General features: G+C 41.5%; 1 protein-coding gene across 2 annotated transcripts in view; it reads left to right on the plus strand.

Moving 5' to 3' along the window:
- Positions 1 to 1,718: 1,718 nt before the first annotated feature.
- The window catches only part of EXOC3 (exocyst complex component 3), a 35,811-nt gene continuing 20,236 nt past the window's right edge, over positions 1,719 to 17,293 (plus strand). Inside the window, exons 1-4 of one of the 2 annotated variants that reach the window (XM_084619046.1) lie at positions 1,719 to 1,822; positions 10,286 to 10,476; positions 14,426 to 14,645; positions 15,282 to 15,963. In XM_084619046.1, the coding sequence (XP_084475172.1) occupies positions 10,333 to 10,476; positions 14,426 to 14,645; positions 15,282 to 15,963 (1,046 nt within the window). In that variant the 5' untranslated portion in view covers positions 1,719 to 1,822; positions 10,286 to 10,332. Of the gene's footprint in view, positions 1,823 to 10,285; positions 10,477 to 12,007; positions 12,174 to 14,425; positions 14,646 to 15,281; positions 15,964 to 17,293 lie in introns of those variants that run through there. The other variant, XM_084619047.1, reaches the window with a different exon arrangement.

The following is a 17,293-nucleotide window of genomic DNA, read 5'->3' on the forward strand; positions in this document are numbered from 1 at the left end:
CGGCCCTTGTTGCTGGCAACTCTGATGGGCAGAAGGGTTACACACAAAATGAAACACCCTTGCTCCGCCCCTTCTCCAAAGCCCCACACCCGCTCACTCCAACCCCCCTCCCTCAGTCGCTCACTCTCCCCCACCCTCACTCACTTTCACCAGGCTGGGTCAGGGGGTTGGGGTATGGAAGGGAGTGAGGGCTCCAGCTGGGGGTAGTGGCTCTGGGGCGGGGCCAGAAATGAGGGGTTCAGGGTGCAGGAGGGGGCTCCGGGCTGGGGATTGGGGTACAGGGGGGGTGAGGGCTACAGCTGGGGGTGTGGGCTCTGGGGTGGGACCAGAAATGAGGGGTTTGGGATGCAGGAGGGGGCTCCAGGCTGGGGCCAAGGGGTTCAGAGTGCAGGAGGGAGTGTAGGCTCTGGCAAGGAGTTAGGGTGAGAGAGGGAGCTCTGAGCTGGGGCAGGGGGTTGGAGTATGGGATGCAGGCTCCAGCCAGGCAGTACTTACGTCAGGCGGCTCCCAGAAACAGCCAGCATGTCTGGCCCCCAGGCACAGGGCCTGGGGGCTTTGTGTGTGGCCACAGGCACCGCCACCGCAGCTCCCATTGGCCGCAGTTCCCAGCCCATGGAGGCTGCGAAGTTGTCGCTCAGGGTGGGGGCAGTGTGCAGAGCCCCCGCGGCCACCCCTGTGTCTAGGACCCTGAAATGCCGGCTGCTTCCAGGAGCCATGCGGAACCAGGGCAGGCAGGGAGCCACTGACTGAACTTTTAGCAGCCCGGAGCCGCCAGTGTCCATTTTCTGCCAGATGTTCCGGTCAAAGACCAGACACCTGGCAACCCCACTGGGAAGCCTCAGCCACCGAGTGCTGGGTAGTCCTGGCAGCCCCAGCACCACATGCTTCAGGGGAGTGACTGAGCAAGGGCAGAAAGAGGAGTAGCCTGCGCTGGGGCCAAGGGAGAAGAGCAGGATGCATGAGGGGACCTTGGGGTGAAGTGTGGGCAGGGCCTGGCTGTTAGGGGAGGATTAGCCTCCCCGGCCTACAATACCCACCACCCATGCTGCACCCCCAGCTCTGCCAGCGCACTCCAATCCTTTTGTGCCCTCCATCTCTGCCACTGCAGCCCAACCGTCCTGCATCTAACAGCTCTTCCAGTGAAGGTGACAGGTAGGCATGTGATACTAGACTGGCACAAAGAGCCAGGGGTGGGGAAGAGACGGGCAGTGACAGGGACAAGCTGGATGTGGGGGGTGGTCAAGCTTGGTGGGAACAGGCAGAAGGCCTGTGCCCACTACAACACACTCCCCTGTCCCCTGCACAGCCTGGCATGGAGCCCAAGATCCCTGTGTTTCATCCCGCCTCTGCTGTCCAAAGGCCAGTGAAACCCACCGGCAAATGTGTGTCTCACTCCCTCGGGCTGTCCGCACAGAGGATGACAGCCTACTGCTGCTGCACTCACGCCACTGGCGCGGGCAGTGGAGCCAGGCTGAGGAACAGCTTCCACGCTGCTCTCCAGGGGGACGCTTTCAAATCCCGCCCTATGAGCGCAACGCGGGAAGGGCGCGAAGCCCCTCTCTAGGACAGCGCGAGCCCCCTGCACAGGTAGCATTGAAGGGCTTTCAGCGCAGGCGCAATGGAGAATTGGGAGGGAGGGGAATGGGAAAGGGTTCGGCGCAAGTGCAATAGGAGAAGCTGGGGAGGAGGGGGAGGAGAGAATTGGTTCCGCGCTTGCGCAGTGAGCCTGAGGTGCCGGACTGTCCCTCTACGATTCTGGCGTCGAGGGCGGCGCCTGCGCACTGCGCGCCTGTCAGTGGCTTCCTGGGAGCTCGCAGTGCAGGTAACGAAGTGGCAGTTTTCGAGGCCAGTGTTGCTCCGCCTGGCCCCTGCCGGGAGTCGGCTGCGGGTGGGCCCGGTGGCCTGTGGGCAGGGCCGGGCTCTGGGACCGGGGAGTCTCCCACGCGGGGCCGGGCGCGGCGGGAAGCCGCCCCCGCCACAGAGCGCAGCCGGCCCGGGTGCGGGGCGGGTTGGGGGATGGGAGTGGGGGCGGGTGAGGCTGGCCCAGGTGTGTTTGGCGCTGGTGGGGGCGGGTGAGGCTGGGTGGGGCTGTGGTGGGTTTGGTTTGATGAGCTGTGCAGATATTGTGAGGCGCAACAGTTCTCCTTTTCCTTGTGTGTGGCGGTGTGACCCTAACTCAGGACAACCTGGGGCCCTGTGCAGGTCCCAACCACCATCAGGTCCTTTTCCTTTGTACTGTTGGGATGCAGGTGCAGTGGGATAGATCAGATAGGCCCTGTCCATGTGGTATGCTTTCAAATAGAGTTCAGGTGTCCTTGTATTATTTCTGACCTTGGAGGGCTCTGGTCTGAATTTTAGGATTTGTTATCTTTTATTTGCAGAGGCCAGTGCAGAAAAGTAGCCAGGGACTCTTTAAGCAGCCCTCTTCATTGCTCATGGCTTATGGAGTCCAAATATCACATGTGTTCAATGTGGGAAGCAGTTTTAAATGTTGCCCTGTTACTTTCCTGATGTAGTTGCTGTCCTGAAGAAGTTGTGCATTAGGAGCCTCTCCTGACGCACAGAAGAAAGAGGGGGCAGGGTGGCCCAAATTAGTCTTTACTCTTTATTCTCCTCTTAGTTGCTTACCACTCATGACAAAATCCCAATTCTCCCTTATATCTTGCAGCACTCTGCTCCCCAACTCTTCTTTTCTCTGTCCCTTGAAACATGTCAGTCTCATAATTCAGTTGTACCAACTTGTTTTAAAACAAGTATTGTAACATTAATTTAGATATCTATATTAGCTCCCTTTGTGAAAGTGCCTTGGGCACTTTACATCAGTAAAAATTATAAACAGAATATCAGAAACCTGTCATTCTCTCATTGCCCAGAACTTTGTAGTTGCAAAAAGTTCTTTCAGAATTAGTTCTTAAGTTATAGTCCAATGTTTATATTCAGCATGATTCCAGGTTAGGACTGGAGATTTCAGCCTTGGGGCTTAAGCTTCCCCTGAATGACGCATCAAGCAGATCTGAGATAAAAAGGATCAGGACCCAAGGGTCTTTTATACAGATCCAGGCCTTCTCTTGACAGATAAGAGTTCTTAGGTGAACAACAGGCAATCATGGGAACTTTGAAGGAGGTCTGTTTCCTAAGCATTACCAGTAGTTAGCTATACAAATTAACATAAGGCAATTTATCCATTAGGCTGTCTATCACAAACTTTAAAGAGGCATATAGACAAAGACATTATTTCACCCAAGTTTAATCTAAATGTTAATATTTCCTTTTGATATTTGAATCAACAGGTATAGTGACAGACGGGAACTGCCTGTTTAGATGGCTAACATTTAACAAGATATGAGTACACACTCGGGCTGTCCAGCAATTAAAAAATTACTCGCACGATTAAAAAAATTAATTGCACGATTAAACAATAATAGAATACCATTTATTTAAATATTTTTGATGTTTTCTACATTTTCAAACATATTGATTTCAATTACGACACAGAGTACAAAATGTACAGTGCTCACTTTATTTTTGATTACAAATATTTGCACTGTAAAAAGAAATAATGTTTCAGTTCACCTAATACAAGTACTGTAGCGCAGTCTCTTTATCATGAAAGTTGAACTTACAAATGTAGAATTATGTACAAAAAGTAATTGTATTCAAAAATAAAACTATGTGAAACTTTAGAACCAGAAGTCCATTCAGTCTTACTTCAGCCAGTTGCTCAGACAAACAAGTTTGGTTACAATTTCTAGGAGATCATGCTGTCCACATTATGTTTACAATCTCACCTGAAAGTGAGAACAGGTGTTCGCATGGCACTGTTGTAGCCGGTGTCACAAGATATTTACGTGCCACATGTGCTAAAGATTCATGTCCGTTCATGCTTCAACCACCATTCCAGGGGACATGCATCTATGCTGATGACGGGTTCTGCTTGATAACGATCCAAAGCAGAGCAGACTGATGCATATTCATTTTCATCATCTGAGTCAGATGCCACCAGCAGAAGGTTGATTTTCTTTTTTGGTGATTCGAGTTCTGTAGTTTCTGCATTGGAGCATTGCTCTTAAGACATCTGAAAGCATTCTCCACACCTCGTCCTTCTCAGATTTTGGAAGGCACTTCAAATTCTTAAACCTTGGGTTGAGTGCTGTGTCTATACTTAGAAATTTCACATCGCGTTTTGTCATATCTTCTGTGCAAGTGTTCTTAAAACGAACATGTGCTGGGTCATCATCCAAGCCTGCTATAACATAAAATATGTGGCAGAATGCAGGTAAAACAGAACAGGAGATATACAATTCTCCCCAAAGAAGTTCAGTCACACATTTAATTAACGCATTTTTTTTTGACAAGCATCATCAGTATGGAAGCATGTTCTTTGGAACGGTGGCCGAAGCGTAAAGGGGTGAATGTTTAGCATATCTGGCACGTAAATACCTTGCAATGCCGGCTACAAACATGCCATGCAAATGTCTGTTCTCACTTGAATTTGATATTGTAAATAAGAAGCAGTCAGCAGTATCTCCCATACATGTTGTTTGTCTTAGCAATTGGCTGAACAAGAAGTAGGACTGAGTGGACTTGTAGGCTCTGAAGTTTTACATTGTTTTGTTTTTGAATGCAGTTATGCAACAACAACAAAATCTATATTTGTAAGTTACACTTTCACGATAAAGAGATTTCACTACAGTACTTGTATGAGGTGAATTGAAAAATACTATTTCTTTTATCATTTTTACAGTGCAAATATTAGTAAAAAAATAATATAAAGTGAGCACTGTACACTTTGTATTCTGTGTTGTAATAGAAATCAATGTTTGAAAATGTAGAAAAATATCCAAGAATGTTTAATAAATTTAAATTGTTATTCTATTGCTTAAGAGTGCCATTAATCACAATTAATTTTTTTATCGCGATTAACTCAAAAAAATTAATCACGTGAGTTAACTGCAATTAATCGACAGCCGTAGTACACACATACAGTTAGTGTCACCTCTAATTTCTAACAATACAGTGTAGGTTTACATTTCAAAGTTCTAGCCTTTCTACCATGAAATGGCCCTAATTACCATTTTATACTTTCTAACATGTGTCTACAGGTTGGCTCTGGTTCATTTATTCTGCAAGCTGCTTAACCCTTTCTGGCCATGCCTCACACTTTGTATAAGGTTCATTGCAATTATATAACAGCAGTGATTTGCATGATCATATTTTAATTAGCTAATATCACAGAGGGCATCACAGGATGTGTTATTGGGCGGGGGGGGAGAGATGACTGGGTGGAAGTTCCCTACTGTTGTCTGAGTCCAATCAGAGAGTAGAGTCTCTGTGTTAATTTTCATAGTCCAACCTCTGGCCTCATTGGGGTGCAGAGGAAGACAGGGTAGTCCTTCCAGTGTCTGCTGCTGAGGTTTCTCATGGTTTTCCCAAACAGCAGCTGAGTGAAACTGACATGATTTTTGTTAGCTTGCTGCTATCTTCAGTGTTGAGTAGTAGCAGTGAACTAAATAGTCTTGTTAATTGCACTCTGAAGCTACTTAGGAAAACCATGAACAGCAGCAAAGGCACTGAAGTTGTCTGTCTACACTCTGAGAGAGTCAATACGTCACTGGTTAATAAGTTCACATTTAGAAGATTACCTTGACAGCTCTAAATCTGAAAAACTTATTTTTAACTTAATTTTATAAAGAACTTAAACTTTAAAAGCTTAGACCTTCTTACTTACCAGAATAATACCTCTTATGTGCTACTAATAAGTGAATTTTTCAAATTCTATTAAATGATATAATAATTTACTAATAAAGCCAACAAATCCAGCATATACACTTTATTTGTGTCTGTCCAGGAGGAGATTGTCAACCATCAATGAAAATACCATCTCTATACTAAATCCACATCTGAAATTAAATTAGTAGAGACTGAAGATCAGATTGAGATGAGTCTGGAAAGCCCACAAATCCCCCTTATTAATACAGCTTGTTAAACACAGGGGTTTAGAGACGGGTGGTATTGGGACTAAGTCAAGAAATGGTTCCTTGAAGTGGGGCCTCACCAGTACCTTTTCAAAAATGGTTGACACCCTCCCTTCACAAAGGAAAGTGTCAATGATCCTCATAGATCAGGGTGGGCAAGCTAATGTCCAGCCTAAACCTCCCTTTATGCAATTTAAGCGCATTGCTTCTTGGCCTATCCTCAGAGATTAAGAAAAACAATTTGTCTTCCTCTTCCTTGTAACAACCTTTCACATACTTGAAAACTGTTATCATGTCCCTTCTCAGTCCTCTCTTTTCCAGACTAAACAAACCCAGTTTTTTCAGTCTTCCCTCATAGGCCATGTTTTCTAGACCTTTAATTATTTTTGTTACTCTTCTCTGGGCTCTCTCGAGTTTTTCCACATTTTTCCTGAAATGTGCCAAGAACTGGACACAGTACTTCAAATGAGGCCTAATCTGCTTGGAGTAGAGCAGAAGAATTCTCGTGCCTTGCTTACAACACTCCTGCTAATACATCCCATAATGATGTTTGCTTTTTTTGCAACACTGTTAAATTGTTGACTCATATTTAGCTTGTGATCCACTATGATCCCCGGATCCCTTTCCGCAGTACTGCTTCCTAGGCCGTCATTTTCCAGTTTGTATGTGTGCAACTGACTGTTCCTTCCTAAATGGAGTACTTTGCATTTGTCCTTATTGAATTTCATCCCATTTACTTCAGACCATTTCTTCAGTTTTTCCAGATGATTTTGAATTTTAATCCTATCCTCCAAAGCACTTGCAACCCCTCCCAGCTTGGTATCGTCCGCAGATTTTATAAGTGTACTCTCTGTTCAATATCTTCATCAATGATTTAGATAATGGCATAGAAACAGACCCAGAACTGATCCCTGTGGGACCCCACTCGTTATGTCCTTCCACCATGACTGTGAACCACTGGTAACTACTCTCTGGGAACGGTTTTCCAACCAGTGTTGCATCCACCTTATAATAGCTCCATCTAGGTTGCATTTCCCTAGTTTGTTTATGAGAAGGTCATGCGAGACAGTATCAAAAGCTTTACTTTACTTTCTTTACGTTAATACAACTACAATACCCATCTGCTGAAGTGAAGAAACAGATTGACAGAGCCAGAAGAGTACCCAGAAGTTACCTACTACAGGACAGGCCCAATGAAGAAAATAACAGAACTCCACTAGCCATCACCTTCAGCCCCCAACTAAAACCTCTCCAACGCATCATCAAGGATCTACAACCTATCCTGAAGGATGACCCATCACTCTCACAGATCTTGGGAGACAGGCCAGTCCTTGCTTACAGACAGCCCCCCAACCTCAGGCAAATACTCACCAGCAACTACACACCACACAACAAAAACACTAACCCAGGAACCTACCCTTGCAACAAAGCCTGTTGCCAACTGTGTCCACATATCTAGTCAGGGGACACCATCATAGGGCCTAATCACATCAGCCACACTATCAGAGGCTTGTTCACCTGCACATCTACCAATGTGATATGTGCCATCAAGTGCCAGCAATGCCCCTCTGCCATGTACATTGGCCAAACTGGACAGTCTCTATGTAAAAGAATAAATGGAACAAATCAGACATCAAGAATTATAACATTCAAAAACCAGTCGGAGAACACTTCAGTCTCTTTGGTCACTCGATTACAGACCTAAAAGTGGCAATTCTTGAACAAAAAAACTTCAAAAACAGACTCCAATGAGAGACTGTTGAATTGGAATTAATTTACAAACTGGATACAATTAACTTAGGCTTGAATAAAGACTGGGAGTGGATGTGTCATTACACAAAGTAAAACTATTTCCCCTTGTTTATTCTCCCGCCCCGCCTCGTTCTTGTCAACTGCTGGAAATGGCCCACCTTGATTATCACTACAAAAGGTCCCGTTCCCGTTCCCGTCGTCCCGTCCCCCCCCGCGCGCTTTCCTGCTGATAATAGCTCACCTTTCCTGATCACTCTTGTTAGTGTGTATGGTAACACCCATTGTTTCATGTTCTCTGTGTATATAAATCTCCCCACTGTATTTTCCACTGTATGCATCCGATGAAGTGAGCTGTAGCTCACAAAAGCTTATGCTCAAATAAATTTGTTAGTCTCTAAGGTGCCACAAGTACTCCTTTTCTTTTTGCAAAAGCTTTACTAACGTCAAGATATACCACGTCTACTGGTTCCCCCCCCCCCATCCACAAGGCTTGTTACCCTGTCAAGCTATCAGGTTGGTTTGACACAATTTGTTTTTGACAAATCCATGCTGACTGTTACTTATCACCTTGTTATCATCTAGATGTTTGCAAATTGATAGCTTAATTATTTGCTCCATTATCTTTCCGGGTACAGAAAGAAAGCTGACTGGTTTGTAATTTCCTGGGTTATCCTTCTTTCCCTTTTTATAGATCAGCACTGTGTTTATTACATTTATGAACTTGTCACTGAAATAAGTTGCTTTTTTTAACAAAAAAACAAATTAGGTTACGTATATTGTAATGCAATTTATAAATTAGGTGTTGGTCTTTGGCGGATTTGGGAATTTACGAGATACTTAGGATGTCTCTAAACTGCATATGGGAGTGAATTTCCTAGCCCAGGTCGACAGACTCATGTTAGTAGGGGTTGTGCTAGAATACTAAAAATAGCTGTGTAGACATTGCTTTGATGTTGTAGCTCATGCTGGAACTGGGCTGGGAGGCTTACTCCCAGATGCAATGTAGACATTCATAGTGACAAAGTGTGAGAACATACGGTTTTCGGGTTTTGTTTTTCAGTGCATTTTTGTGTTTAGATGAAAGCCTTCAAAAATGTCAGACTTGACGTATATTCTTCAAATCAGTACTACATATGTGCTTATGCTTTGTCTGGAAAAAAATGTTCTGAAATAACAAAATACTTGAAGTGTCAAAGGAGTGTATTGAGTGTTTGTGATACTTTTCCCTTTAACAGAAGGATATACTGTGTTTTTTCCTTGAATAGATTGTGTGTTCGAATATGGGAAGGGGAAGTGGATAAGAAGTGGGAGGATATTAATACCCAGATGAAAACTGGTAGGATGAAGTTAAGACTGAGGGTACATATCAGTAATTTAGGATAAAATACATTACAGGAATATTGTAATTATTAAAAAAAAAAAACTTAGAATCCCAGGGAATTCAGAGTTAAGGTTAAACTTAAAAGAAGTCCAAAGATGTTAAAGTGTGAAAATGCAATTTAGGTTCCCAAACAAGCTTAACTTTTCCCCATCGCAATAGAATAATCGTATAATTATGCTTAAAGTATTTGTGGTGTTGACTAAACTTATTTTTAAAAGACACATTGAATTTTTTCTCTCCCCCCTCCCTATGAGAAATCCTACAAAAATTGCTCTATATCAAAGTGGCTTCTATTATTTCCAGTGGGACAGAAGCCACAGGTTACCCTCAGTTGAGATGCCCTCTTTCAAATTAGCTCCTTCCTCCCATTTTTCTCAATAGAGGTGAAGCCAGCCTACTTTCAAGGAAGATGCTCTCTACCTCTTAACAGTATTGGGAGCTACCAACATGGTGAGGTGCTGGTGAATGGTGGCATTGGCCTTCTTTGTTTGCTGCTAGTAAAATGACAGACATTTTGAAAAGTGCTTTTTTTTGGTGGAATTATCTGAAGAAGAAGATTGTTGTTCAGTAAGGCTGGTGTATAAACTTTTCCCTTCTGAATGATAAAGGCAAAAATGACCATTAATCTTAAATCTTCAAATGTACCCTCTGCACAAGATTTCACTGAATTTTAAAAACATGGGAAATTTGAAGAGAGAGCCCTCCATGATTTGCATCACTGGGTGCTAGATCAGAGGAGTCCTTGTAGTCCTCCAAGCACAAGAATAGCTGTTTTATATGGCTCTTGCATGGAGAATTCCTCCTTATATGCCTCTCATTCCCCCTTAGCATCCACTCTAGGTGCATAATCTGAATCCTGATTTGCAAAAGGAAAATATTAGGTTTGCAATAAAATTGTTGACAAACTTAATTAGAGCAATTTGTATAGCAGTGTTTTAAGGAAGAACTATTAACCAAAGGAAATGCTTAAAGTAGAGCGATACAATAAAATTGCTTAATTTTTTAAAATATTTTGCTGTGTCTTACTGGTGTTTATAATAGTGATGTTATTTGTTACACTCTTGTTGCCAAAATTGGCTTTCTCTTTAAGTAATACATTGGAACTTTTTATTCAGAAGTGATAAGTAACTATCAAATTGAAATAGATTTTTCTAAACATTTTATGCTTTTCATCCAGGCCTGTTAAATTATGAAGGCTTTTGCATTTTGAGACACTGCTCAACAATGGAGGAAACAGACAGGGAAGCAGTTGCAACAGCTGTACAAAGAGTAGCTGGAATGCTTCAGCGACCTGACCAATTGGATAAAGTGGAACAGTACCGCAGGAGGGAAGCTCGTAAGAAAGCCTCAGTGGAAGCTCGACTAAAGGTATGAAACTAATAGAGCTGAGCATCAACAAAGTGCATAACAAAACAGAAATATTTACTTTGTGTTCAGATTGTTCTAAGTCGTGGAGTTTAGTCTTTGCTCAGTACAATCAGTATGCCAAAGAACAATTGTACAATATGTGCTAAATTTTGCATGAATGAAAGCTGTATATTGATTGTAACTTCATAATTCATTGTGCTTCTAGATAATCACTCAAATACCCTGAATACCCTCAGATCCTACAACTGCTACCGTTCCGCACTAGGCACCCTCTATTCCTTATGCATTTTAATACCTAAGCAAACAAGGTTCTGTTATAATAATTGGCAATTAATGTTTCAATAAAACTTGAAGATTGCTTCTCAAAAAAGATCCATTCTAAAAATTTAGCCACTGATTTTACTTAGGTTTATAGAGGATCCCTGCAGATTCTAAAGTGTGTAGTATATATGATTCAGGGAGGGAAAGGCACCTGTGTCCTGTCTGAAGGCTGGGAAAATCCTTTTCCTGTTTGCCTTTATTTAAATGTTTAGATGTGTGAATTTGTTGAATTCTTATTAAATTTAAATTATTTTAAGCAACAATAATTTGCAATATGCATCTGAATATCTCTTAGTGCCAGTAGGCTCTTAAATGAGGAGTATTATTCTCCCTGTATCTGCAGAAGGCTGGGGTAGAAGGTTTTTTCAAGGAAATGAGAGTGGAACTTCATAACTTTGTTCCCCTTTCCTGAAGATCCAGTACCCTAATGATCAAAGGAGGGGAACTGACAAGAATTTCTTATCTCAGTTTTAATAATCCAGCTAAGGGAGGGTTCACAGTTATGAAAATGGAAATGAAAGTTAAGTGGCAATTCTGATAGATGAGGTAGTAAAAGACCTGGTATCTATCTGTAGCTGTATTGGGTCTGCAGTGATGACAGAAAAATATGGTATTATAATTAAGAACTGCATATTTGACTTGGACGACACATAGGGCGCAGATATTTAAGAATAACACTTGCAGTTCATTTGTTCTGAGGATCTCAAAATGCCTTAAAAACATCTAATTAATTTAGCCTCACAATACCTCTTTGAGGATACAGAAGTATTCAGGGCTCCCACTTGGTTCTAGAGCTTACATCGTGAGATTGCCAATAACTTCTATAACTCTGAAGGCTTTTTGTCATGTTCAGGGTGCTGGTTTGCATGTCATGTTCAACTAAACCACTAATACCTCAGTTCCGCCAGAATACTTCAGGTCAGTTCTTTTCTGACTGAGGTAAGCAACAGAGCTTCCACTGACCTGTAGTGGCTTTTGACATATCTTTTGAAGTCTCTTCCAGTTTCCAGACCTGCTGTTTTCTTTTCTGATTACCCTGTTCCATCTTGGTCATTCTTCGTTTTTAAAAATTACTTTATTTCGTGGTCTGACTTCCATCAACCCACTGTATTATGCTAACCCACTGTACTGGACACGCTTCGATGCATCCCAGCTGATCTTAAATGTTGTCCCACGCTGGAGACCTAATTGAAGAGTTTTTGCTTGATAGGTGCAGCTGACTGTTCTAGAACTGTGAGCCACTGTTACTGTCCCCCTGCCTTTACAAAAGTGAGAGCTTTGCTGCTGCTAAGCTATGTTGGCTTCCTGTCACACCAGCCTGTCTGCCATGCCAGCAAACTCTTCAAGACTCTACCAGTCTAAACCTTGCCTTGCAGGTCAGTGAACCCCAATTCCCGAGTTCCCCGGAGATTGTCCCCCCTAGAGTGTCCAGTCCTGCTCACTGGACACTCATAGAAATTAGTAGGTTTGCTGCTTCAGAAGAGGCAGAGCACACATCAGCCTGTTAAGTTAGCTGAAGAATCACACTTCAGTTTAATACACAGTACTTAGAGGATTTTGTAATAAAACAGAAATAAGTTTGTTAATAAACAACAGAGATTTAAGTGATTCTAAGCAAGAAAAATAGAGATGGGTTTGGTTACAAACAAAACAAAATAAAACACGCTTTGTAGTGATTAAATGTAATCTTTGCCTTAGCAGTTCTTAGTCTCATCGTTATCGGCATTTCCAGCCCTCCAGGCCAGGGTACCCAATATTCACAGAATCAAAAGGTGCTGTTCCCTGTATTCCGTAAGTGATGGATAACTAAATGTTATCCCCTTCTATTATCCAAAATCCATTGTCTCTGCCTTAAGAGCCAGGAAGGCATCCTGGAGTGCAGATTCTGTCCCCCAAGTGTGCACTGCAAGCTACCATTTGTTAGCTTTATTGTTTTGTTTACCTTACATGTAAAGTACTGTCATTGTCCTCTGGTTTACAAAGCTTGATCCAGATAGGTAAATCCATATTCCTTTGTCTAATGCAGGCTGGTTTATCAGCTCTCTCCCCAACATATTTTAGGAACCTATTTCCAGCACGCATACCTAACTCAGTATACACCACCCATATATACTTCATGCAGTGATGTTCTTAACCAGTGTGTCACTAGTTTTCCTAACAGACCTTATTCGATGCACTTTTATAGTACAATAATGCTGTATACAATTCATTGATTCAATTGCTTATTTTTTGGGGTTCAGATCCTGTGTCTGGACCCTGGTTGTCACACTGACTCATCATGTGCTGACTGTAGTGGTTCTTGACTGTGTGGAAAACTCATCTGATGTAAAGTAATTTTTCTCTCTTGGCCCTCTCTTGGGTTGTGTCTCCCAAGGAGTCCAACTATTGTCACTTTGCAATGGAGAAATTTAATTTAGTCAGTGTGCTTGGTGATGGCTTTGGATTTAGACTCAGTTCTTATAGTAGAGACACTTCAGCTCTCCTGTTTCCTCACAGTCCTGAGGATGTTGAATGTTAAGTAGCATTGTATTGGGGCATCTCTCCTAGTTCATGAAGAGTGCTCGGTCTCTGGTTGCTTCACCGCTTTGTTTTCCTAACAATTAAGTACTACGTTCATGCTTTTTCCCCCCTAATATCTCTTCTCCATTTTCATCCATTGATAGGGAGAAAAAGAATTAACAGCTTTATAGAATGCTTCAGTTATAGCTACATTCTTAATAGACATGGTATAAATAGGTGTCTGGATCATTATGATCCTCATAGGTTTGCCAGTGCAACACTTTTAGTCTGAGCTTGTGAAGAAAGTTTAGAAAACACCTCACTCTGCCACCCCATTATCCCAGTTAACAGAAAGGACATACATTTTACCCAAGGATGCAGTTGAATAATAGTTTGAGCAGCCATAGGGATGCTTGGAATTATTGAAATAGTTATGGCTTGGTCTAAATAAAGATTTTTCCCAGGATTAATTGATATGGAGTAGTGATGGTATTCATATGACTGACTGTCTTACAATCTTTCATAAATGCATTTTTGATTTTTTCTCTCTCCTTTGATAAAAACTACCCTATAGATTCTGAAAAAAAAGTTGATAATTTGTACTTTTCAGGGTTTTTTATAAGGAGATATTCTTCTGTGATCTTCTTTTTTTTTGGTAACGCACATCTCATAGAATCCCAGGATTGGAAGGGACCTCAGAAGATCATCTAGGCCAACCCCCTGCTCAAAGAAGGACTGATCCCCAATTTTTGCCCCAGATCCCACATGGCCCCCTCAGGGATTGAGCTCACAACCCTGGGTTTAGCAGGCCAATGCTCAAACCACTGAGCTATCCATCCCCCCACAAGAGATCTTGGAGTCATCATAGATAGTTCTCTGAAAACATCTGTTTAGCATATAGTGGCAGTCAAAAAAGCTAACAGAATGTTAGGAACCATTACGAAAGGGACTGGTACCAGCAATGTTGGAAGACGGGATACTGGGCTAGATGGACCATTGGTATGACCCAGTATGACCATTCTTATGTATAACAATAAGATACTGGTGGAATAGTTGAAAACATAAAAAAAAGACCTTAGTTTTACAATGTTAATATATAGTAAATTTAATTTAATAACTCTCTTTACAGGCAGCAATCCAGTCACAGTTGGATGGGGTACGAACTGGTTTAAGCCAACTGCATAATGCATTGAATGACGTAAAGGACATACAGCGATCTTTGATAGATGTCAATAAAGACTGGCGACAGAGTATCAACACCATAGAAAACCTGAAAGATGTTAAGGATGCTGTAGTCCAACATAGTCAGCTGGCAGCTGCTGTAGAAAACCTCAAAAATATCTTCTCAGGTAATTCATCACTAATCTTTGATGTATGATTTGACAATCACAAATTGAAAGAAAGTATATTCAGATGGCATTAAAGACTATCTTATTGTAAAGGGAAGATGTTGAATTTAGTTTCCCTTTCTTAATTAATCATTACACTTAACCAGACCGAATTTGCCTTTGGTTATGTACATATAGCCTCAATAACTTCAGTGGGGTTGCATCGTTTGTTAGGGGGAGTTTATTGGAGGGAGTTTACTTTGCATGAGGTGCAAGAAGATCCCAACTACCGATATTATAGGGAATAGTGAGTACACTGACTATTCATACAGCTTTATGTGTATTTTAAACAAAAATAAATGATGCCTTCTGTTGGCTATATGATTCTATAAATCTGTGATATTGTGGTCTATAATCAAAATAAAGATTATGATTAAAGATGTAGCACAGTCATTTAAACCTAAAAATGATTTGCAGCAATTCTTGAACGTATCTGTGAGCCATTACTTAGGGGGAACCAGACTAGCAAATAGAATTCATTAATTTTCTACTCTTGTTCTACAGTCTCTCTTGATACATTTATGGTTTTGTAACATTTGTTTTTGTATCCTAATAGTGTCATAGTACTAGTTTTTCCTTTTTGTCTTTATTTTTCAGTTCCAGAGATTGTTAGGGAGACTCAGGATTTGACTGAGCAAGGGGAACTTCTGCAAGCCCATAGAAAGCTGATGGACTTAGAGTGTTCTCGTGATGATCTGATGTATGAGCAGTATCGTATGGATAGCAAGAACACCCATGACATGAATCTCATCCATATTTACTTTGGGGATATGCAAAAACTCTCTGAGGAGCTTGCCAAACAACTCTGGATGGTGGTTCAAAGATCTCTAGTTACTGTTCGTCGAGACCCAACCTTGCTTGTCTCAGTTGTCAGGATAATTGAGAGGGAAGAGAAAATAGACAGGCGCATGCTAGACCGGAAAAAACAAACTGGGTTCATTCCTCCTGGCAGACCAAAGAAGTGGAAAGAAAAAATGTTCAATATTTTGGACAGAACTGTAACTACCAGGATTGAAGGCACTCAAGCAGATACTAGAGAATCTGACAAAATGTGGCTTGTGCGCCATCTGGAAATCATACGCAAATATGTCCTTGATGATCTGCTAGTGGCCAAAAATCTAATGGTTCAATGTTTTCCCCCACATTATGACATTTTCAAAAAATTATTGAGCATGTACCACCAGGCTTTGTCCACACGCATGCAGGATCTCGCTTCAGAAGATCTGGAAGCAAATGAGATTGTTAGCCTTTTAACTTGGGTTTTAAATACATATAAAAGGTAAAGGCAACTTATTTATTTTAAACTGTTTTATTAGGGATAGTTTCAAATAAATAAATATTTTACACATATAATTGGATTGTATATGCAGATAAGGGTGCAGATATGTGGTGAAATATTATTATATGCTGATAGACCCATAAGTTCTTTTGTCGAGCTTATATCATGTTTTGTGCAGAATTGTTATACCTAGCTAGGCATCTAGATTTTGGGGATGCGTGGTTTTGTGTCTGTGTGTATACATATTTAAGGAATAGAGAAAGGGACTTCTTTCTAAACAGAAAGCAGTGTAATCTTAATTCAAGGTTACTGTTGCATTTCTTTGTTGCACATTCAAAGTAGCTCTCTGGCTAAACCCTAATGTTTCTTAAATGGCTTTGGTTGTGATCTGTTTGCTATCTCATATTCCTTGTAAATTTTTAGCATTTTAATGCAGTGATGCATTTGCTTGCACCTGTTAATCTGAAAAAATCTTTGTTTGCAGATTTAGCTGAGTATTTTCTAGAGTTCAATGGACTATGTTCACATCCAAGTTTACTGAAAACATTTCCTGTAAACTTCTACATGTATTTGTGACCAAAATTTTGGGCATGGGCAACAGTCCCAGGAAATGTTTGTGGTTACCTACTTTCCACTTCCGCATTCAGCAAGGGTTCTGGCTGTTCGAATTTCAGTTGGTGATTACTGCAGTGTAGAAAAGAATGTGATAACTTTCCACTGAAATTTTCTCCATGGTGGGGAAAATGTGGTGGCTTGAATTTCTGCCCAAAAGTTGTCTCCTATGGTACTGTGAAGTTCTTTTTCTGGTTTTCTTTTATGTGGTATGATTAATGTTAGGACAGCATCAAACACATATTTGTGATTTTAAAAAAAAAAAGTCTTATTCATACAAAGTAATTAGGAACAATAGCTTGAAAGGCAAAACTGTCTTGCCAGTGTGTAGGATTGGGGTTACTGATTCCTTGCTCATTTAGTTTATAAAAAAAAGCCTTCAGGCAAACATTAGGTTTATACATGTTTTGTGGTTCCTGCCTCATGATGTGTAAATACCATTCTTGTTTACTTACTCTTCTCAGTGGCTGGCATTGACTTGAATTGTACACACTTTCTTTATAGCTGGTTGCTTGGTTTTGCTATAATTTTCTTTGGTTAGTTGAGTCTGGTCTAAATCTGTTAGGTATTAAGTAGTATTTGACAATGAATAGGCATGAAACATAATCACACTGCAGAATTTTTTGTGACCAGCTCCAGGATGCATCTTGAGTCTGGAAATCTGTACTTTCAGTCTGCCTTACAAACAGACAAAAACAATAAGCAACAAAGAACAAAG

Source organism: Lepidochelys olivacea (assembly GCF_965140295.1).
Source record: "Lepidochelys olivacea isolate rLepOli2 genome assembly, chromosome: 2".
NCBI classification, from domain to species: Eukaryota; Metazoa; Chordata; order Testudines; family Cheloniidae; genus Lepidochelys; species Lepidochelys olivacea.